Source organism: Watersipora subatra, chromosome 3, assembly GCF_963576615.1.
Source record: "Watersipora subatra chromosome 3, tzWatSuba1.1, whole genome shotgun sequence".
Taxonomy (NCBI): domain Eukaryota; kingdom Metazoa; phylum Bryozoa; class Gymnolaemata; order Cheilostomatida; family Watersiporidae; genus Watersipora; species Watersipora subatra.
In genome coordinates, this window is record NC_088710.1 from 68,039,420 (window position 1) to 68,063,399 (window position 23,980).

At 38.4% G+C, this 23,980-nt stretch overlaps 1 protein-coding gene across 2 annotated transcripts; it reads left to right on the forward strand.

Moving 5' to 3' along the window:
• Positions 1-463: 463 nt before the first annotated feature.
• Positions 464-23,918, forward strand: LOC137392049 (leucine-rich repeats and immunoglobulin-like domains protein 2). 2 transcript variants are annotated; one of them, XM_068078661.1, is made up of 20 exons: positions 464-755; positions 5,793-5,867; positions 8,434-8,508; positions 9,254-9,325; positions 10,210-10,347; positions 11,689-11,832; positions 12,551-12,694; positions 14,233-14,304; positions 14,860-14,937; positions 15,344-15,487; positions 15,922-16,149; positions 16,484-16,650; positions 17,161-17,303; positions 17,693-17,882; positions 18,647-18,931; positions 19,603-19,730; positions 20,473-20,628; positions 20,746-21,040; positions 21,980-22,468; positions 22,922-23,918. In XM_068078661.1, exons 1-20 carry the CDS (start codon positions 583-585, stop codon positions 23,566-23,568), a joined length of 3,843 nt encoding a protein of 1,280 aa, XP_067934762.1. In that variant the 5' UTR covers positions 464-582; the 3' UTR covers positions 23,569-23,918. The 2 variants fall into 2 exon arrangements, with proteins under 2 accessions (XP_067934762.1, XP_067934763.1); XM_068078662.1 differs by lacking the exons at positions 10,210-10,347; positions 11,689-11,832.
• The last annotated feature ends 62 nt before the right edge of the window (positions 23,919-23,980 follow it).

Genomic DNA, 23,980 nt, shown 5'->3' on the forward strand with positions numbered 1-23,980 from the left:
ATGCTTTGGACGCAGCTACATTTTGCAATAGAAGACATACATGTACATCATACATGTATGATGGCAATAACTATGCACAGAATTCGGAGGACCGACCGAAGTTTCTTACATAACTTGGATTTGTCTGCTCGGTTTCTTGTGCTTTGCTCTAGTCGGTGACCTTCTGTGCATCGTGAAAACTGGAGCGATGGTCTAGCCCAAATTATAGTATAATCCTTTAATTGTTACGCCGCAAGGAATTCTCGCTACCGAGTGTAAAATCCGATAAAGAATGAAGCTATTACCTTACCAAACTGTCACGTGATCACAATGTCCAATGAAATGAACGCTTTAGCAATGCTTGTAATAACAACCTGTTGTCAACGTTCACTACTAGTAGTAGTAGAAAGCTGTACGAGCACTGTATCCTCGCGTCGATCGAGAGTGCTATGCGCAGTGTATGTTTCAACGCGTTGACATTATAGTTTTCAAGTTGTGCTGTCGATGTCATCGATATAGCTAACGTTTAAACAACATTTGAAGTGAACATTATAATGGAATATTCGACAATTATCTGGAAGCCTCAGCCAGGATAGCCTCACTATGAATGTAGGCATACATATTGTGTGGATAAGCGCTTGGCTTATCCTGGGGCACTTGCCACGATTTTCATATTCTCAAGGATTATGTCGTACTTTGAATAACGGCTTCACAGATTGCTCAAATAAAGAATTAACATATGTTCCGAGAAATCTACCAGCCACAACAAGGACGCTGTAAGTGTTTTCTTTAACTATTATAGTATTAGCTTGTTCTAATGAACATATACGTCTACGTGCCTTATATTGCTGAATATATTACAATAAAAAGCAGAGACAAGTGTCACAATTATTATTTTTGAACTTATTTTTAAATATTTACCTTGCTTGAATTTGGGACTGTAGAAAATTGAAAATAATTTCTGTAGGTATTAAGAGAGTTATCGTGGATTAAACCTATTGCAGTTTATTACACGGTTTCAGTGTTAAAGCTAAAAAATTACTTCACATATTCCAAAAGACTAAATTTATCAAACCAAAATGTAGATTTAGATAATACTTCCGTTTGTTTATATGATAATCCAGTCTACTTTCAGTGAGGAATTTTTATGAAGCATCTTTTACTGTGTCATAGTATTTTGTTTTAGAGATCATCGATCGAATAATGTTCATTTATTGCCAAAGACATTGTAGTAACGCCAAGGTCGGACATTATTAAATATTATTTATTCAGGTTTTAAAGATATACATGTATGTAACTCGACTTTGAATATTAAAAATTCAGTTGACCTAACCAGGTTGTCGAGTTAGTTTACTTTCAGCCGACAGAAAGAAAGTTAGTCTTGTAATCCTGCAGCGATCCTTTTTTGCCTTTCATGGTCTGATTAATAGAATTTAATATGATTTTTGTCACATTATGGTTTATCACGGAGTAAATGTTGTTTCTGGCCAGAATTAGCAGGAGGTAGATTTTTGACACCTTCAGCTACCATTCCATCAACCATAGCACTTGTTGCCACTACAGTTGACAAGACCAAACCAATGCTTCTTGTAATAGTAGCAGTTGATATATAATGTTGCATATGGTGGAGGATTTCATTAATTTAATTGTTGGCATTTGCTTTAAACTAATAACATTATTTCTCATCATGTAGTGTTCATAATTGCTTCTTGTAGGCCCTTCTAGCCGTGTGTGTTGTTTACGAAAAGAATCTCTACCATATGTGTACTACACATTATAGTTTGTGACATCTGAAGTGTTTGTAGAGATAGTAATGCTATATTCTCTGTGAAATATTTTACAAGCTCGTTTTTATGCTAACTCATTTTAAAAAGGTGTTAAGCAAAAATTCTGTTGTTAACAACACTGTTAGATTTGTTCCACTTTGATGATGAGTGCTGGTAATTGCTATACACTTTCAGTAAACATGACAATCATCTTTACTATACTAAGAGCTGTGTTTGTCTTTCCGAAGCCACAGTTAGAAAAAATAACATGCAAACTCGGCACATTCAAACGGTGACATTCGGCTTGCCAGCTGAACAATCTAATAACCGCTAATAGGCTGCCTTTCAGTATTTTAAAATAATTGTTAGCATAGTTATTACACCTGATAATGTTCCACGGCGCATGAAATTGCTAAGGTACTAGTAGTTATAAAATGACACTGTATCAACAGGTTAAAAACACTGCAAAAAACTTCAAAAAGCTGCCAGAAGTAGTCTAAACAAGCCATAGATTGCCAGTACAAATCGATCAGCTAAAAATCTCGACATTCAGTGATTTTTTGCCAGTCAACTATTTGAATAGACTGTGAATCAATCAAGCGTTTGAAGTGAGTGAGTGTAACTACTGATGTAGAATTCTAAACTATCTTTGCTCATACCTCTACTGTGTGCCTGTGTCACTGCTAATTGAGGTGATAATAACATTCAATCGCATTACAAAGCTTATTCTATACTGAATCGCCTTAACAAGGTAGTTGATATCATTGAGAAGGTTTAAGCCTGATAAACGTAGGGGTAAAACAAGATACCATTTATCAAGTTGCGTGTAGCTTCCTAATCCAGTCCTGTGCAAAGAAACCGATGTGGACAAAACCTTGTTAACCCAAGTGAACAAATAGTACAGATCTAGTGAATCTGCTTCCCTTATATTCATCATTTTGAATATGTTAACACTTGTATTAAGTGATATATAAAATAGTGTCAGGTTATAGCTTGTTATCCAATTGTTATCATAAGGTAATATCATATATCAACTCCGATATATGATATTCCTATGGAGAATATGCGATTCCTATGAAGAATTGGGCCAAGGTGAATGAGCAGTCAAAATTTGTGTGGTTTATTGCATGGAAATACTAGAATGAATAATCTTACGGTGTCAACTATGTTTCAGCAACAAATGTTGTTTTATCTTATATCCGCAGCGAAGTTCGTAGAGATATGAAGAGTTGTGGAAAGCGTAGCATGTTCCCACTGAATACGCTTGTCAAAGTATTTATTCATGTTGATGTAGGCATACGCTCTTCTACAGTAAACCTATAAACACTTTTTTTTAATGATTAATATTTTTCAGTTTTCAACCAATTTAAATTATTAAAACTGCTTGAGGTCAATGAATTATCAAATTTTGCATTAAAAATTGATAACAAACCTGTTATATTTGTTGAAAACTAATAATTGTTAGAAAAACTTGAAATGGTTATAATAAGCTTAATATTTTATTACTATTTGATAAAAATAGCCGTCGGCTAATTAATATAGTTGTGATTAGATTTCATTAAAACTAAACACTACCGCTCTGCTCAACCTTCTTCTGCACGGGTTATTTCTACTTGAAAATTTAATTAATCTGGATTTCGCTTTATAGCAAGCAGGAAACTCTTGTAAACAGAGACACTTTCTATTCTATAAAAACACTAATTTGTTGCAAGTTCCTCAAAATTGTACACATGTTTTATTCTACATTCTAAAAATAAATTAGATTTACTCCAATTAATATATATAAAAACAATTAGACTAAAAGAATTATGAAGGAATACAAATGTTCTGCTATTGTTATCACTTTTACCCATCCATATTCATCCTTCTCAATCTCTGATAATAAAGAAATGTTGTTATAGAGATGCTTTCAAGGCTTCACACCACAAAATTTGCAATTGTTTTCTTAATAAAAGACACGTAATGTTTACACGAGCTTGCGATTTTGTCAGTGAGGTTTTAAAAAACTTACAATATTAAAATGTTACCGTTAGCTTGTATTCTGCTGATAGATAAATAGAAATGAAGGGGCGTCTATGCTCCTGTAGCAAATAAACTTCTTTTACAATACAAACTAAGGCTAGCGTTGAGTGACATTACATACACGCACCTGCAGCCAGCCATTCTGCTAAGTGGAATAGCTACGACTGTTTGTAAATACTCATAATCAGTTACTTGGGCTGGTGTTCACTGTTATTGCGTTTCCATCAGGTCTCTGTGAGCTCTTATCTTCTGTTGTAATCATGGCCATAGGGTGGGGGATAGGCTTGCTCCAGTTCATTTTGGCACCAGTTCGGGTACCAATGATGTTCATGGTTAAAACTAGAGTCTTTGTAGTAGGTGTTTTCAGCTATGCAAATTTTGTGGTATTGCGGTTTGAAACCAGACAGTGGTTTCACACCTCTGTTTAATGGCTGGATGATGAAATGTCTGAGACTAAACCAATCTTTCACACGTCTCATATACTAAAATTTATGTTGCTGGGAGTTTGATGGTGTGGAGGCCACAAAGTTGAATACCGCTGAGCTTGGTTCTCAATTGATTAACGTTTTCATGTTTGAGGACCAGCTGGCCTGTTGAAATAGCTGTGTAAATATCTATTGGCATTGAGGCTTGCCAGTGCAAATAGTAACACTATGCCTGCATTCACTCCATTCAGTTATCAATGCCGTGTAGCCCTCGGCCCGACCTGTTTCTAGCTCGGCTCCCAGTCAAGGTTCTCCCCAAGCCTTTACATAAGGTGGCGTATTTGCTTCCGTGGTGCCGCAGCATCAAATTAGTAATAGGTTATTTGAAAATCAAAACTTCTCAGGTTTTGGCATTGTCATCATTTACATCAATAATAGCTCTAATTTCATTCACTCTGAGCTTTGCTACCAATGCCTATGCCAAGTGTTGACAAGCTTCGCCCTGGGGAAGCACCTATAAGATTGAAAAGGTTACTTTATGCTTTATGTGGTAGTGTGTTGTTTAAATACTTGAACTGGAAGAAGTCCTATTGTGAATGCATCGGCCAAGCTCTGCCTGTATCTTCCAAATAACCTGACATTGTTTTATCTCTGACTAGCCTGTAGCATGACTGAAGACAAATGGTATCTTCTACCGCTAGTTGGTTACAGACTCTATAGTTTACCTGAAAACTAGATATGGAAAGAATGGGCTAGCAAATGCCTATTCGTGGCAAATGTTTTTCAGCGTTGAGCTGCGATCATAGAAGACCAATGGTACGGCCATTCCATTTTCTAACCATGCATCTAGTTAGTTTACCATTCATACCTCCATTCTGCTCACCTTTAGAGCGGCTTGCTGAGGCATGACGCTGTCAATAATGATATATTGCGTTCCTTAGAATTAGGACACAAACTTTCATTCTAGGATAGAATGAAAGGTTTGAATACGCAGTGATAGTATTAATGTCTGAACAGTCGAGCTTTGAGAAAGCTCGCTTGAGTGATAACAATAAGAGTGAGTGCAGGGGAGGAGAGCAGCGTTAAGGCTTGTGGCTACTCCATAATGAAAGCCTATAATAAATGTGGTCTAACTAGTGTGAAATGTGGCTTCACTGGAGACCTGTTTGAATAGATATCATCTGCCCTCTCGCTCATTTTGTTACGCGCTCCTATTTCTATCGCTGAACGAAAATGGTTGACAGCTTTCTAGTGATAGTTGTTTATTTGTACAAAGACTCTTTACTGGCCATGTTCAATTTTGATCTGAAAGACTGAGTTGATGAAAAGGTATCAGAAATAGTCTGCATATGTGGAAGACACTGCCTCTGTTACATATCGCATTGTTAGTTTTCACTTGATCAGCAGTGATTGCTCTCTTGGATAACACTTGGTAAATAAACACCGAATCATCTTTTCAAATTCACTTAGTTATTGTTCGCAGCTTGTCCATATCGAGATAACGACCACCATAGTTTGATGGCAGCAGTCATGTCAGACGCTACCTACTGGTCACTCGTTTATGTGTCTGCTGCTTCAATGCTTAGTTATTCTGCTTTAGGAGGCTCAGCAGAAATCGTCTTACCAGGATAGAAGCTGGAGATTTTCCAATTGTGATGCCAGAGCTGGAGGAACTGTAAGTGGCTTTGTTACTGTAATGTAATTCCTCGAGCAAAGCGGTTGTTAGCTCCCTGCTAATAATATTTCATTACTGCAACGTATTATATATATTACGTATTATATATTACATAAAGGTGTATCCTACCCCAACGTATGCGCATTTCTGTAATACTTTACCGAGGCATATGTATACAGTTAGTCCTTTGCTGCACTTGTGTGATGTAGTTTTCTTACAAAGTCTCTTTTGCTCGTCTCTCTTAGTTCATCGGATGTTTACTTGGCGCTCCGAGAGAAATTTCAAGTTCTAATTTTTTCACTACCGTGCGCCGACCTGTTGGCAATCGCGGTAATAGAGGTACAGACCCTCAGCGGATAAATCGGCTATTCAATAGGGTTTCACTTTTCTTTTCATTACAAAGCGTACGCATTAGCTAGACCAATCAAATTTTGTCTTCAACGAAACAACATTGTTGCCAATCACGTGCAACCAATCGAAAGTTTTTTGCTAAGCAATTTCATTTTTACTTCTTTTTTTAAAACGTGAAAACCATATCGCTATCGTCATGGCAAAAAGAAGTTCACCACGTTCGTTCAATGCAAAGGAAGTGTCAGAAATTGTACGAGAGTGGGATTCTCTAAACAATTTTGTACTCATTTTGTAAATAATTTTTTTCTGAATAAGATGAATTTTACAGTATAACAATATCTGCATTGAGTCTCGAGATATTGCACACATACTAGCGGTATATCCAATTTTTGAAAATCCATTTGAATTATTTTGGTCAGAATCCTTCGTTTTTTCGTGACGTCATTTTATTGTTGTCGGCCATCTTTATAGATAATTTTTTCGTTAGAAACACGAAGCTTTTGCAATTATAATTTGAAAATGACGTTTTTGTTTGCAATTTTTTATTATAGTATCAAAACAACACTTAAAAGTACTAATAAATCAAAGAGAAGTGATCGTTTTCTACAAAAATGACAACTTTTTCGTGAACGAGCGCATGTGCAGACGACTTGATGACGTCAAAAAAAACGATGGATAACGATTTTAGCGCAGTAGTGAAAGAGTTAAGCGTTGAATATGATTGGGATGGTGTAGGCTTGCTGTCACAGTAAAACCGTACACAGGATTGTTGTATGAAAATCAAAAGACTCCCCATATTTTAACTGATCTCAAAGATATCATAAACTAAACCAGGTTGAAAGGCAATATCGAAGAGATGGCTACGTGCCTCCAGATCATTTTTTATCATTTAAATTTGATTAAATAAAGTTTCTGATGGTCACGAAATGTTTGGCACCTTACATTAATTGTCAGCGTTTGAAGGCTTTATTTGACTAGTGCAGCTCGCTTGCTATAGCTCATCGGGCATTGCTTGAGTGTTTGTACACCTGGAGGCTGTGACACTGGAGTGACCGCAGCGATGAAGGAACACCTGTGGCCACACAGTATACACATTCAATGCCAACATAACAAACGACTATTATATACAATCTAAAAGCCTGTTTAAACTTCCCCTCTCGAAATTAAAATAATGGGCTTGAATAAATTATGTGGAGCAGTTACTTTGTCGAGGCCAATTGTATGTTTGATGAAAAGACTGCTTGACTCTCCTCGCTAGTAGTTCAATTGAAGTGCAGACTATTGGGTAAGACTCCTCTTGAACCTCATCATCAATTGGATGGTTTGAAAGTAGACATCGTCAAAGGAAAGGGAACAATGTTTTAGAAATTCTCCTCCTGGTTTTCAAATAGCTGTGATGATATACCCAACGGCATGGCAACCTGAATGTCCTTGTGTTTTGTCCTTGTGATCTAAGTGCATGACTTGGTCTAGCAATGGGGTAGTCATAGCTGTCATCTATGTAACTAAAAAGCATGCTGCCGAGTTGAACTGGTTACCCCCTATTACACCCCTGGTGGCCACAGCGCAGCTGGCCCACTCGGATGATGCACTATTAATCACTCATCTAGCTGCTTATTTGTCATCGAGAAGGTCATTATTCCTACAGATGAGTTATTCAGCTTTCTTCTGATAAGCATTTTAATTAAATCTTGCTTACGCACCTGTGGGCACCTGTGGGCTAGTGGCTTATCACTCTAACACGCCGATAGACCAGATGGCTCTACTTGAGCTGTTCTAGACATTAGTGTCGCGGCCTGCCGAAGGCAATTTGGATAAACTTGTTCTCCAGTGGCAGTACTGAAATTTCCCACTTCACTTTTCTTCTTACATAATCACTACAGTGACACTGACATAAAATACCTATACTGGTACTATTATATAATCCATAAGATGATGCCACTCAAAGTTGCACCAGTTTTCAAATGAACTTTTCTGCCTTCCCCCATCTTGTACTTTCAAGTTTGACTCGGCTGGCTCCTTTGTTTGTCGTCATTCCACTTGGTTTTGAAACAGTCAACCTGTCTCTGTCTATGCTGAAAGTTTCAGCCAGCCAACGATCGTTACCTGTTTGTTACGTTGTTATGTTGATATTATTTTACCGCTATTTTACCGCTTCACCCTCTGAGATCTTCCCCTAAAGTTCTAAACCAACCACAATTTCTTCCTTTTCTAGTGATCTGACTGAGAACGCTATTCGGAATCTAGACACACAGACTTTTTGTCAAAAATTGCCCAACCTGCAAGTCCTGTAAGTATCGTGTTGTCAATGCATACATTTTCATTTTTGTTTATTAATATGTAAGTCCTTTTGTAAGTGTCATTTTATCTGTGAGATATTTTGTACATCTGTGAATGTTGTTGTATGTCAGTGTCATCTGTTGATGTCTATGTAAGATGCGCTATTTGGCTACAAAAGTTGCTGGCTGGCTCTAAAAAAGCTGGCTACATGTCTATGAGAACTTTCACCTGTCTATGAGAGCTGTCATGTGTCTATGGGAGCTGTTACTTGTCTATGAGAGCTGTCACATGTCTATGAGAGTTCTTACATGTCTATGAGAGCAACTACATATTTATGAGAGCTACTCCATATCTGTGAGAACTGTTATACGTACATGTAAATGAGACCGTCTATGAGATGTTTGTTTCTACAACTTGTTGTCTTTATGGAATTGTTACATTTTCTATCTGTGAAGTCTCCTATATAGGCCTATAATGTGATAGCTGCTATATCGATGAAAGCTGTTTTTTTTGTGAAACTGGTTGTATGTCTGTGGGAGTTGCTACATCTATGAAAGTTGTTCTATTTCTATAAGAGCTTTTATGTGTCTATGGGAGCTGCCACATCTTTAAAAGTTGTTCTATTTTTGTAATGTGACTACCGCCATATCCAAGAGTTTGAATATTATGGTTGATCGACAGCGGTTATTAAAATTAAGGTTGCTGTACTGGCTGTTCATTACCAGCAGACGTAGCTCATTTTGTCTTTGTTTTAGTCGGCTCTCTAGAAATAAGCTAACTGTCCTGCCAGACCTGAGCAATTGCCAGTACCTCAGAGAACTGCATTGGTAAGTTTTAATACTTCCGCTACACTGTCATAGCTACTTCTAGACTAGCGGGCTGACTGGGGCCTTTTTATACTTTAGTTATTGGATGCCTTACAGATAGCACCCGTGTATGTCTTTCTCCATTGTGTAAATACTAGCTGGCACCAGCGCGACAGGGACGGTCGGTGTACTGGTTACTAGGCATAGAGCCATTAGGGTTGGTCTGCTTCTTTGCTTCTCCGACCACTTCCCCACCGTGCAATAGATCATAGCGTTCCTCTCTGCATTGTGAATCAATTCTGACATCTGACTGAGTGGAGGGAAATATTCAGCTAATTTATTCATGCTGAGATGGTTCGCTCAGAGGATTGATGCAGCAGCCTTCCCTTGTGTTGACATAATAGCATTGCCAGAGCATCTATTTTAAATCATTCATCTCACTTGGCATTGATGGCTTGACATGACGGACCGATCCCAATTGTGCTCTGCCTCCTTAGATTCTGAGTTGGAAACTGATTAGGGGGCATATGATAGCGAGATCTGACAAGGCTGAGAAAGCCTCAGCTGACTACTAGTGTCCCAGCTTAGTTGCAGTCATCGAGTTGCCAGGATAAACAAATCTTGGCCAAGAAAATAGATTTCCTTAAATCTATCTGTGCTTCGTTTTGGCTTCACTCATTGAATACGAGAGCTAAGCCAACTCTTGGCAGCTCTACAGCAAACTTCGGCATTCGAGTTCTGTGTGTGTTAGACTTTATTTACTAGCCCTGAGTTTATTTCTTCACTTTGTGTGAAAATTTGTATTGTATTTGCTTTTACTTGAGTGATGTTAGATTTCTACTTCTATAGTCACAATAATGTGCATTTTGTCTATCAACTGTGAAAAAAGTATTGCAAATTTACAGTGTTAACAATGAGATCACAGCACTCTCCGGAGCAGCATTGTCCGGGTTGACTCGGCTTGAAAAGTTGGATTTGACCAAGAACAACATCTCAGTTATCAGCACCGCTGCTTTACCAACAAACACCTCTCTCAAGCAGTTGTACGTACCTATTACCCTTCTCTTCACCCTTCTCTTCACCCTTCTCTTTTTTCTTCACCCTTCTCTTTTTTCTTCACCCTTCTCTTTTCTCTTCACCCTTCTCTTCACCCTTCTCTTTTCTCTTTATCCTTCTCTTCACCCTTCTCTTTTCTCTTCACCCTTTTCTTCACCCTTCTCTTTTTTCTTCACCCTTCTCTTTTCTCTTTATCCTTCTCTTCACCCTTCTCTTTTCTCTTCACCCTTCTCTTTACCCTTTTCTTCACCCTTCTCTTTTCTCTTCACCCTTCTCTTCACCCTTCTCTTCACCCTTCTCTTTACCCTTTTCTTCACCCTTCTCTTTTCTCTTCACCCTTCTCTTCACCCTTCTCTTCACCCTTCTCTTTTCTCTTTATCCTTCTCTTCACCCTTTTCTTTTCTCTTCACCCTTCTCTTTTCTCTTTATCCTTCTCTTCACCCTTCTCTTTTCTCTTCACCCTTTTCTTCATCCTTCTCTTCACCCTTCTCTTTTCTCTTTATCCTTCTCTTCACCCTTCTCTTTTCTCTTCACCCTTCTCTTTACCCTTTTCTTCACCCTTCTCTTTTCTCTTCACCCTTCTCTTCACCCTTCTCTTCACCCTTCTCTTTTCTCTTTATCCTTCTCTTCACCCTTCTCTTTTCTCTTCACCCTTCTCTTCACCCTTCTCTTTTCTCTTTACCCTTTTCTTCACCCTTCTCTTTTCTCTTCACCCTTCTCTTCACCCTTCTCTTCACCCTTCTCTTCACCCTTCTCTTCACCCTTCTCTTTTCTCTTTATCCTTCTCTTCACCCTTCTCTTTTCTCTTTATCCTTCTCTTCACCCTTCTCTTTTCTCTTCACCCTTCTCTTTACCCTTCTCTTCACCCTTCTCTTTTCTCTTCATCCTTCTCTTCACCCTTCTCTTTTCCCTTTATCCTTCTCTTCACCCTTCTCTTCACCCTTCTCTTCACCCTTCTCTTTTCTCTTTATCCTTCTCTTCACCCTTCTCTTTTCTCTTTATCCTTCTCTTCACCCTTCTCTTTTCTCTTCACCCTTCTCTTCACCCTTCTCTTTTCTCTTTCCCCTTCTCTTCACCCTTCTCTTTTCTCTTTTCTCTTTATCCTTCTCTTCACCCTTTTCTTTTCTCTTCACCCTTCTCTTCACCCTTCTCTTTTCTCTTTATCTTTCTCTTCACCCTTCTCTTTCCCCTTCTCTTTGCCCTTCTCTTTCCCCTTCTCTTTACCCTTTTCTTTACTCTCTTATGAGCACGCATCACAAGTCATCTATAGTTTTACCTTCCTTAGTCACAGGAAACTGGGCTATTTAGGAGTCTTCTCATCATTGCAGGTCCCTAAGCAACAATATGATAAATAACATGAGTTCTGGCGCTTTCAACCCCCTCGTCACCCTAGAGAGACTCAGGCTCAGTCGCAACAGATTATCCACTATTGAAGAGGAGGTCTTCTCCGGTCTGAAGAATCTCCAACTATTGTATGTATTGGATTGAAGCGGCCATTATCTGGTCAGTGCTCATGGCTGCTATAGTCGACGGCAGCAGGTTTCTCAATATGATGTGTGAGAGAAGGGATGAGTGGCTCATTGCTACTGGCCATTCGACTGATCAAAGCGCCCGAGTTAATTTAACTCAGACCTCCTTTGTCCAGCGAATGTTTGTTTTCTATGAAAATGCATGCTTATACTGATTGTGTGCAGCTTGGTGAGCGAAGCCTTCTGCATCGCTGAAGTTTTTGTTCCTTTTATCAAAAGGTATAAAGTGTTGAAAGTCAGTGAATGCATGATGGCTTTCTTATCAAATACAATGCGTTTGTATTACCATAGAATGCTTTGGGCCCCTTGATAATATGCCTTCTAAATAACTCGCTCCCGTGCAGCGTGTATCTATGCCTCGCTTGATCATCTCTTTGAATCGATATTAATTAATAAAACACAACTGCATTGATTTTACTCGCAACCATTCTTCTCAGCTTGCTCTCGCGTGTTTTAAATATTATGGGAGTTCTCAATGCAACAGCTGGCAAGTGTTTGGCCAATTGCACTCCATTGCTGCATATTCATTGCTTTGCTCTTCAGTGCCAATCACATATTTGAGTTTGTAGTTGGCAGGCATTGTGGCTCACCGCCTTGGCACAGCACAGATATTTGGATTGCTGCTGCATTCTCTTAACATTGCATATGGCTCTGTTTACAGGGATCTCAGCCGAAACCGACTGACAGAAATTGGCTATGTCTATTTCGGCGGGCTGAAAAAGTTGAAAGTATTGAGTTTAGAAAGAAATCGACTTAGCTCCTTGCGAGATGGTGCCTTCTATCAATGCATCTCGCTTGAGTCTCTGTAAGTTTTCACTCGATGGTTAGATGGCAGTAGTCCATGGCAAGAAGGTGTTCAGTTGATTAGTGTTGATATTTCAGAGTAAAGTAACATGTTTATGAAAACCAAATAAGCATGTTTTACTATTATAGAATAACTATTTCCAAAATTTACATTTCACTCACTCAGAAATTGTAAAGGCACTAAAACAAAATGCTACTGATCTGTAATAAATGTAAATAATTACATTAAAACCTTTTAAAACTGATTCTAGAATTATTGTTGATAGTTTAGCCATCACTGCGATTGTGTATAAACTGATACAATACGATAAAGATCAATATCTGCCATCAGAGTAAGGACGCTTGTTTCAAATTTGTTACATGAAGCGATTATGATGATCAGTTAAAATGTCTCAGATATGTCTAGTCCATAAAAAGTGACAAATTTGGATTAAGCTTTGTGTCGATGATAAAAATGACACTAAAATGTATTAGCCATTTGAAGTTTCGCTGCTTCGTCACTCGCTAGGTCAAGTCGCTCCTATGCTCGAAATGTTGACAAGACTAACAAACTTTTGTTAGTTGGCTGACGAGTCGATCATTCCTTACCATTCATGTTGCTCTTTCCTTTTTAGTACAGTCGTTTTTTAAGGATGACAAAAAGTATTTCATTTAAATTTACGAATTTCTGAAACTTCTCTGTGCAACGTTTACACACCACTCTGTAAATTAATTTGATTTTTATCTTTTCGTTTGGGAGTGAAAATTATATCGAGTGTTTACTAAACTGTCTGAAAGAAAACCCTAAATTGATAGGTGAGCTGTTTAATTTTTATTGCTACATCTGGAATTTTTATACTTGGTTGTCAGATTTTTGGTGTTTTATGAATATTGTTAGTGTGAAAATTAATGTCAATGGTCGTTTAACTAATAAATCTTGAGTTTATAGCTAGATGAGTTAGTCTTTGATATTCAATTTTTATTGTATCACAACATTGCTGCCTTCAGCTTTCATATTAGCTAGGCTTTTAACATTTTCTGCTGAGTTTGATGGTGAAATCTGTCAAGTATTGCTGAGGTATTCTGGATAACGAATCACTTTTTGTTGTTAAATAAATAGGCTTGTTGGGAATAATTTTATGTTTTAATTAAAATTTATATTGAACTAATTTTTCAATTGCAATAGCCGATCAAGACAGAGTTTTCAAATAGATGGATAACATTGTCAATAACATGAAACATGTTAAAATTATAACTTTATAATGTCATGAAAAAAGGAGATTGTCAGCTGCATGTATATAGGAGATATATGGCAGACTGTTAATCTCTTCGGCACTAGAAACTTTGGAAAAAAAACACAATAAATTCTGCCAGTTTGTAAAACATTTGTCTCTTAGGGGACTGCAAGTATCAATGACAGGGTTGAACTTACAGCGCATTACATTATAACAACATAAGTCTATACTTCGGAAGTTGAGGAGCCTTCATTTAAATTTGGAAAATATTGTGTAGAAAGCTTCAGAGTTTGGGCACTCCAAATTGTTTCCTGTTGTGTTGCAGCAATCTCCAATCAAATCTTCTGACATCAGTGAAGGCCGGACCTTTCTTTTCTTTGAAAAACATGCAGAGCTTGTAAGTACTAAAATGCTATAGTATTTCACTCAAAGTTATTATATATACAGTTTGTCTGTATATGTTATTATCTATACACAATTCTTCTACAAATGTGTCTACACAATGTGTCTACACGTTACTGTCCATATACTGTGTATTTCAGCGTTATTGCTTACATATGTGACTCATCGTCTTCTCTCAGCTTGCCGCTCTGAGATAATTTGATTCAGAACAAAAATATTTGTAGAAGTTTAAATATTTACAACTTTGTGCTGCTTCAACGGTCAAAAAATTCTTTACTACTTCTCCGAGGCTCTCCAGCCGTAATAAAGATATGAAGGCTCAAGAATGTGTACAGTCACAAATCTCTTATCACCCGAGTATTCGCACTTCAAGTGAAACACCATTATTCTAGGGCAAAAGCAAACATTGATACAAGGTGTCTAACTGATAGTTGAAGCCGCTGGCATTTTGTCCAAATCATGTTGGAGTATTTTCTTTGTAAGCATTTCATAGGCGTTTATGAGCGTTATATACTGTCTTCACTTAGTAGAGTATCTTTACTTGTTCTAGGAACTTGGCGAGAAACAGCATCTCCTCCATAGATAATCAAACCTGGTCACAAGCCTCCGCCTCAGCCATTTCCAATCTGTACGTATCTAGCTTTTGTTTATCCCAACAATATTATAGCTTAACATACTGCGAGTGTACCTGTGAGTTGTCAGCTCTCTACAGCTCCTTGTAAATGGCTCATTCAATGACTTACTTGTTGTTTCACATCAATCTGTTGAAACAAGCTCTGGCTTGTCATTATAGTTCATATATATATGAGTGAATCAAGGTGGCTGGACATAACTGTCATGTGTGTATTTGGTTTGAAGTTGGAAATATGACACTCCAAAATAGAACTAGAATAGAACATGTTTGTTGCCACGCAATTTTTATTCTTTAGTTTATCTGTAGACCAGACCATTAGAAGGACACATGATCAATGAACTCAACCTAAAAGTGTTGTAATTAGTGAGATCTTCAACTCTGTAAAACTGTCTACTTGCAGCGACTTGTCAGAGAACAAACTAAGTGTTATCCAGTTGGGTAATTTTGTGGATGCGCGTAATTTAAAACAGCTCAACCTCTCCAGCAACAGGATAAGTCAGATAGAGGAGGCCTCCTTCATGCATCTCCGCACTCTTGAAACTTTGTGAGTTTTACAAATTTGGTTATACATGTTAAGTTGTGCAGTTGAAGATGTACAGTTAGTTTTAGCAGTTTTGGTGTTACTGCTTAATCTATATATGAACATTTGCTATAGGGACCTCTGCACCGGGTTCATATATTTATGATTTCGTGAAATCTGGCTATAAACCTGATAGACTAAAGGTGGAATAAACAAGGTTAGGTGAGAGGCTGACAGCCTATCTAGGTCGTTGTTATAGCTGTCGTGGGTGGAGCAACTCCTAATAGTCAAATCAATTTAGTTTTTGCGCCCATTAGCTTAAGTAACTCGGGTATTAGTTGGTGTGGTGGTTTGTCTGTTTCCATTCTATTGAGGAACGAAAACAAAATACATGGAGTTGGATGCACACTTGCGTTAAATTTGCTCATTTGTCTATCTTGAACCGCGCTGTTTTATAGGGATTTGAGGAACAATGAGCTTTCGGATAGTCTCCAGTCCCCAGCCAATGCAGTATTCAGTAGCCTTAGCAGTCTTGTCTCACTTCAACTCAGTGGTAACAAGCTTCAGTCTATTACTTCCAAGCTACTGCGGGGTCTCGAAGCCCTTCAGACACTCGAACTTGGGGAAAACCCAGTGGCAATGGTAGAGAGCTATGCTTTTAGCACCCTGCCCAGTCTCATCAGCCTGTGAGTACATGTCTATGCTCTCATCATTTCTATACACTTTGTCTTTTCCTAATTGATTGAAGAAAAAAATTGTACCAGCAACTTGAATCACATGAATACAAGAATGGTTGTACATCTAAAATGAATACACTTTTATCAGCTTATTCTTCAGACATCGACTCAATTAGATGCTAATGACTTTGACCACAACTAATTATTTTTCATTTTTGCAAGAACTAATCAGCTCCAGATCGTTGCATATTTCATTATTTGCCTATGAAGTATTACACAATTAGCAATTACTAACGTGTTTACAGCGATAAGCTTGTCATTTAATAAATTAAATCCTACCTAGGGAGATGGACACGAGCTCACTCGTATGTGATTGTAAAATCTCCTGGTTACCACCTTGGCTAGAGCAGAGAGGAATGAGTTCAACTGTGGAGGGACGGTGCGCCCACCCTCCTGCACTTGTAGGCCAGAGCATCTTTGAGATAGAACTCCAGCGTTTTGAGTGTCCAAGTTAGTATTTTACAATACTATGTTCAGTAAAGCAGTTTTATCATCGGTGTTCGCTCTGGTTTTAAAAATAATATAATATTAAAATAAAGCCGCTGTTCACGTGAGATAATGTGTCATGGATTACATAATAATCGATGACTATTGCAGAAAGCAGTTGTTAGCTTAAAAAGGCTAATTTAACTCCAGGTGGCCTGCCAAGTAGAGTGAGAGTTACGTAAGCAGTCTTCCTATGAGCAGCTCACCAATTCTCATTTCTAACAAACATAGCAGTAAGGCTAAGTAGCGGGTAGGAATATATGTGTATAAGCACAAAATATTCACCCGCTACCTCTTACTGGCAGCCGCTGCCTCTCACTGGCAGCCGCTGTGTACACTGAGCAGTAGTGCTAGATCACTTCCTACGACTTGGTTTCAGCATTTATCTCCAGAAATGTTTGTTTATCACCCACTCTGCAGTTAGTAGCCATTCAAGCTTCAAATAATCATTGATCTTTGAATTGTGTGTTTCAGAAGGTGAGATGCCGGTGACACCCTTTATCACACGAGAGATGCAGGCTGCTAATGCTTTGAGGGGCTCAAATGTTACCTTAACGTGCATAGCAACAGCGAGCAGGCAGTCCGAGTTGACTGTCGAGTGGAGAAAAGATAGCAAGGTATGAATGACTGACAGCGAACCCAACTGTTTGTCCGTCCATCTTACTTTAGCTATGGTTGGTGAAGCTGTGCTCTCCTTTCTGATCTGGGCCCATGGCATTTCCTTGAATACCATATTTGGTCGTAGCGTACTAGTAGTATGTATGTTAGTAGTGCTACTATGTTATGCAATGCACTAATCTAGTAAGCAATTCAGTGCAGATAGCTTGTTAATCTCATTTATCTAATCATATTTTGATACATAACTTCGATAGAGCATTTCTGTGATCGTTGCAAAGCTTGATAACTCTATTTTTTTTGTAAATTTCAATCACTAATTGCTTAGCAGGCTACTAACATGATCCAAACATTTTGCCCAACGTTTCAGCATTTTTCCATTCTTCTCTAGGTTATTCCAGATTCAGCCGGGCTGATCCAAACGGAGATGAGCACATCAGATGACAGGGTGGGTGTAGCTCTTTACACAACCTACCTGAGGCTCATTAATGTGACAGAAGAGGCCGAAGGAGCTTATCAATGCGGCTTCCAAAATGAATTTGGCCAAGATTACTCAAGCAATGTTCCGTTGCAGGTGTTAGGTATGCATAGTTATTATAGCGGACACATCATTCCTCCACACTCCTTTTTGTCTGTGCGTTTACTCTTTTGAGATTCATCCTTCACCTGACAGTGTAATGAGCAACCATCTCTAAGTGTACAAAGTCCTTATTGTTAGCTCATCTCAACTCACTGGCTAATTACACTGATTTGATTATTTGAGTTGAGGCTGTTTTGGTGCTTCCCTTTGGTCATATCGTGCTGATTCATTCTCACGCCTTCACTGCCAGCAATACTTGCATACATTTTTTCTCTCATTATACAAAAGTTAAAATTGCTGGCACTTCATACTCTCCAATATGATAATGAGTTGTTTAAAATTAAAAACTAACAGGCAGAATTCAAAACTAACTATCAGGCATTTTCAATTGTAGTTGTATAAATTGTGCAGGTAAAGCTCTCAAAAAGATTCACATAAAGCTTGTGACCTTCCATCAAATTTAATCTTGTCTCATTCCAGTTGGTTGTTTTCCTACCAGCTTTTCACCACCTGCGTGCAGGCATGAAATTGACGTCAGAACTATTCATTTTTGATGCTGCAATCAATTTTCACACCTCTGTAATGTATTCTAGCATTCGCTATCAATTACCTCAACCGACTTCAATTAATATAAGTCTGAATATTTTGTCATGTTGAGGCTTTCTAATAGATTGATTCCTTTAACATACCTGCTGCATACTCGCTTCATTTTCACTCGCTTGGTTGGCTGCTTTTCTTTGCTTATTAGAGTTATCTCTTCTTTAGTGTTTCCGTCATTCACTAACAAACCAAGAAATGTAACCGTGAAAACTGGACAGAGCGCCAAACTTCTATGCGAAGCCACAGGCTATCCGCAACCCTTCCTCTCGTGGAGCAAGGATGGAGGCAAGAATTTTCCTGCTGCTCGGGACAGACGTTTTCTAGTGAATCCTGGCAACTTGAATGAATTCATTATTAAGGATGTGCAGTGGGCTGACAGAGGAGACTATTTCTGCAATGCTACAAACAGTGCTGGTAGCATTATAAGCAATGCAACCGTCAACGTACTCGGTGAGTGACCTCTCTATTTTGCATCTACCAATACAGAAATTGCTAGCGACAAATGTCAAGGTTGTCACACCCAACCTTTTAGCTGCTCATCTAATATATTTACTAATAATTCTCTACATCGCTATGGTTTTATTTTGAAACTCTGTAGAAATTATTCTGTTTATGTGATGAAAAAGACGCTTTAATTTTTATCTACTACTAAAACAACGCATTCATCGAATATAAGTTGCAAATACAGAAAATGCTTTTATTGGAACGCCTCCTGTTCATTTCACTCATAAACGCTGTCACGCTGGTCCCATATAATGAGTTGCCTTCTTTTAGGAGTGCGCTGCCTTCTTTTAGGAGTTCGCTATATCATTTCAATGATTATTTAAATAATCCTGTTCAGAGTTGAGATTCTTTTTCCAAAAAGAATACAGAAAATTTTATTTTGTGATAGTAACCTAATTTATACCAAATAATTTATATTGTGAGTGCAGTCTTGCTGATTTGTATTGATGTAGTGCCAAAATCTATATCTGTTTCTTGTGTCCTTTTAGCAGCGTATATTCGAAAGCAAATAATGTTATTTGCAGAGACACCAATGACTGCAACATTTACTAGCTCTTGTTGTGCAACGCATTTGCTCTAGGTCATTGTGCTAATTATGTGTTGGTATACTTTGGCAGTTCCTCCAATGTTTACTGAAGATATCACTTGCACCAACACAGAGGCTGGAACCTACCTGCTCAAATGTCAGGCTGATGGCAACCCGAGGACACCGATAATCTGGTATAAAGATGGCAAATTGATACAGGTAGGCTGTTTAAAAATGTTTGTGACAGCTATGCACACACTGACATCCAGGGATTTGTAGGGCTTGATCCGGTTCATTGGGAGTTTCAGGGGTGAAAATAGCAAGAATGGTATAATTAGGACCCAAATTTAGTTTGGGATTTATTTCATGTATTCATTTTATTGAACTAGTACACTCTTAAATAATTGTTTCTGGTTAGCTTTAGATCTTTTTATACAACGTTTTAGTTATTCATCTCCAAAAAATACCTATCATGCTTTTTACCCTTCACTATGCAACTTTCGGTAGGTATGATTTTGTTTCTCTACTGCGCAGACATTAGTCATACATCAATTTAGCTCATGCGCTCATTCTGTTCATTATTGGCAACAGTCAAATCTTATATTCAACTGTATTTATTGGGAGTTGTATTGATTCTTCATAAGTGTGATGGGTGGTGTGACGGGTGCCTGACCAACCAACCGACTTGGTACCGCGCTATAATATATGCCGAGATGGTAGATCTTGGTCTGAGATGTGTGAGATTATAGGAAACAGGTGACTGCTGTAGCGACACGACACGCAGGTGTGAGACCTAATCTCACCTTTAGGAATGTTAATAAACTTGCACTGCTTGTTGAAGTCTTGTCGGATTAGGATTCCTGTCTGTTCGTAACTTGCTTCTGTGTGATAAATGATTTAGGCAACCCTCGGTCATTGAACACCCCTCATAGGCGATAACTTCCTAGTCATTATTTTTTAGGCCAGTGAGAAATACATATTCTCCGTGTCTTTTAACAACCTCTTCATCATTGACGCAACTCCGGAAGATTCTGGAAAGTACATGTGTTCAGCTAAAAACCTCTTAGGACAAGTTACACAGATGTGTGAGATTAACGTTGAAGACTCATCTGCCATGGTAAAAGTTTCTGAATATAACTCGACATATTTTTTTGGTATTGATGTATTTCATTAAAACGTATAAAGCATATTAATGTCTCCACAGATTTGAACATGTCTCTTATTTTTTTTGTAGCAGTCAACTGAGAATTCGATAGCATCGGTGAAGAAGACGACAATGCTTGATCAGAAAACAATCACTGGTTTGATAGTTATAGCGGTGGTGTGCTGTGTGGTGGGTACCTCTCTCGTCTGGGTTGTTATTATACACCAAACAAGACGTCGCCAGAACCGTAATAAGACCACAAATACAGGTGGCACAACTGACCCACTCAACTCACTCGCAAATGGTAGTAACTCCGCTTACAAAATGGCGGACAACCTGAGCAACACCAGTGGCAGCAGTAACACGAAAACTGACAGCTTCCTAGGTATGGTAGACTCATTCCTTTTGGCATGCTATTTGCTCTAGCTCGGTTCCAGTGTTAGCAACCAACTTACTGCTTAAAGTTTGTATAATAGTGGCGAAATCTACATATTTTGCAAACAACTTTAATAAAGATAATTTTCTCGTGAAACAATTTAGATTGTTAAACACACCTGTACACAAGCGGAAATGTGTTTCGATGACAGACACAAAATTTTGCCATTGGAGTTATTTATCTAACTGACTGTTCGCTTAACTGAATTACAAATTCCACACATTGACCATTACTATCACATCAGTTTCTGTTTGAGGAGTTTTAAAAAATCACCAGATAATCTAATATTCTAATAATCCAACCATGTATTAATACTCTTATATCGCTCTTAACACTCTTATATCGCTATTATTTTGTTAAGTCGTCTGACTCTTTGCATACAAATTATTTACAAATTTGGTGCAAAGTTTAATAGTAATTGAATTTTTGTTTCATATTCATCAAATTTATTAACCTGTTAGAAAAGCTGTACACGCAAAACCTCAAATTTTAGCTTACTGGCAATATGACAATGGCAGGAGTTTTCATATTCAACTGTTCATGTATATGTAAAGTATTCTACACTCGGCAATTTAAATGCTTAGTCATCAGCCTCTCAACAATGTATAATTTTACTATGCGAACGATAGACCGAGGGAGACAAATCTAAGTAATTGGTGTTGGTAAATCTAGGCATAAAAAGTTGTTACCGTATAAAATTAACAATTATAAAATATAAAGTTACAATGACAATCCGCAAAAAGCCAAACAGTTATCCTGAAAGTTTCAACACAAGTGATTTTAAATTGATCAATTAATCTTTAGGCTTTAATACACTCTGTTCCAGTTACCAGGGTTGCTAGGTTCCTTCGTATAATGATATTGAAACCTGTATCATGGTACTTGCAGAGTACCAGAGCTCCAGGGAGTCTCCCAGTGCATTCTACAAGGTTGCAGGAAGGTTTCCCACTATGGATTCTGAGTTGGCAGCTGCTATGGAGCCCCTAAATCCTAGCCAGCAATCAGCCGACAGCCTGTCCTCGGAGGTGCATCCACACCCGTACTCGCATCATACGGTTGGAGCTAGTGGATACGCCAGGAGAATATCACCAGAATACTATGCTGGTGAAAAGGCTCACCCCTTCAGCACATTCCAGCCTTCTAAACAGACCCACAGACTCCAACAGACGGATAGTGGGCGACCAATAAAAGCATCACAAAGCATATCTGCAGAATATATACCTTATATAGATAAAAGAATGCCACCACCTGATTTAGCGCATGTTTTGCATCAACTGCGGGCTCCAACACAACCCCCACAAGCTGTTGTCAATCCTGTGCGCGCGCATAAGCCAGCCGCAGCCACTTCTTTAAAGCACTTGGCTTATGAAGAACCAGGTATGATGGTATATCGTTAATAAGCATGCAGTACATTGGTAGTGCAACCTCGCTTTTTAGATTCATTCTGACAAATATTTAAGCACTCGGAATTGATAGTGAAATCGTGAAGAGGCATGGTGCTTTTGTTAAAATGCATGCGTGCATTAAGGCAATGATTAGATCTTTGGCTGGCAATGCTTAGCAGATTTGTTCGCCAAGGATGCAATGATGGTCCATTTCTGGGATCAATTTGCTCTAAATTACATCTTCCTTCGCATTAACATTAATAAATTGCCTATTAGGCTTGACGGAACAGCATGACTGAGTCACTGACGACTAGCAACTCTTAGCTCTTAGTAGCCTGTTAGATGTGCTCCTCATCCAGATGGTAGCGCAAAACTATTCCATTTGGCAATTTACATACCATAAGTGCATATAGAGAATACAAATGGTGTATTTATATTGCTTTAGGCTATATGAACCTGCCCAGGTCAGCTGTGACCCCATCTGCATCAAAGTCAAGTGCCGGCCAGTACAGTGACTATATGAATGTAGAACCTAGGGATATACACATATATCAAAATACCAGCATCCTTTCTATACACCCTAGTGATACTACATGTTCACAAATGTCTCCGAGCCAAGCTGATCCTCCCTCACCATCAGCGGACAGCACTGAGAAAGAGACGCAAGCGGGGGCAAGTGAATTACCCGAAACATTTGTGGCAGCAACGACCAGCAATCCTGATTCATCCTTCATGAGGGCTGGTCGCATATCAAAATCATCCTTACTTAATGGGAGTTCTCTAACACCATTAACTAACCAGACCTGTTCACCAGTGAGTTTGACTAGTGATGGTTGTAGGTCGTGTCACTCGAACTACGCAAATCAAAGCAACTTCAAAACACCTGCTGATACGAATAAAGCAGATGACACAAAAACCACTAGTGATCTAACCAATGTAATCGCTGATACTCGTGCTGATATGGCAAACATGTCCAAATTGTCAGATGATAGTGCATCGCGTGTGTCCTTACCAAGAAGACGCGAGGCACTTGCTGACAGCTCATTCGTCGAGAAGTATGGACTAACATTTGCTGACGCGTCTAAAAGCTGATTCTATCACCTCGGTCAGGTGACGCCTCCCTGTAAACTGCCAAACTGCTCAATTTCTCTCATTATTTATCCTTTTTTTGAACAGTGCCTGCCAATTGTGTACAGATTGTAAAGTATATTTTCTAGGTACTGTCCCATGTTCATAATTCAATTTTCAAGTGGAATTTTATCTCATGTACATGTGTTAGTCTTGAGTATTTATTTTTTAACTGTAAATATTTTCAATGTTGATAATTGCCAAATAGCTGTCAAATAGCGATATCTATAAGTTGCACACTTATATTTTGCTTCATGAATGGTTTTATATTTAAATACATTTGTAATAAAATAAACAATATATAAATTAAAAAAGAGATACTTAAGAGTCGTGTGATTCAACATAGAAAACGTGCTGTTCCATACTCGCTATGCTG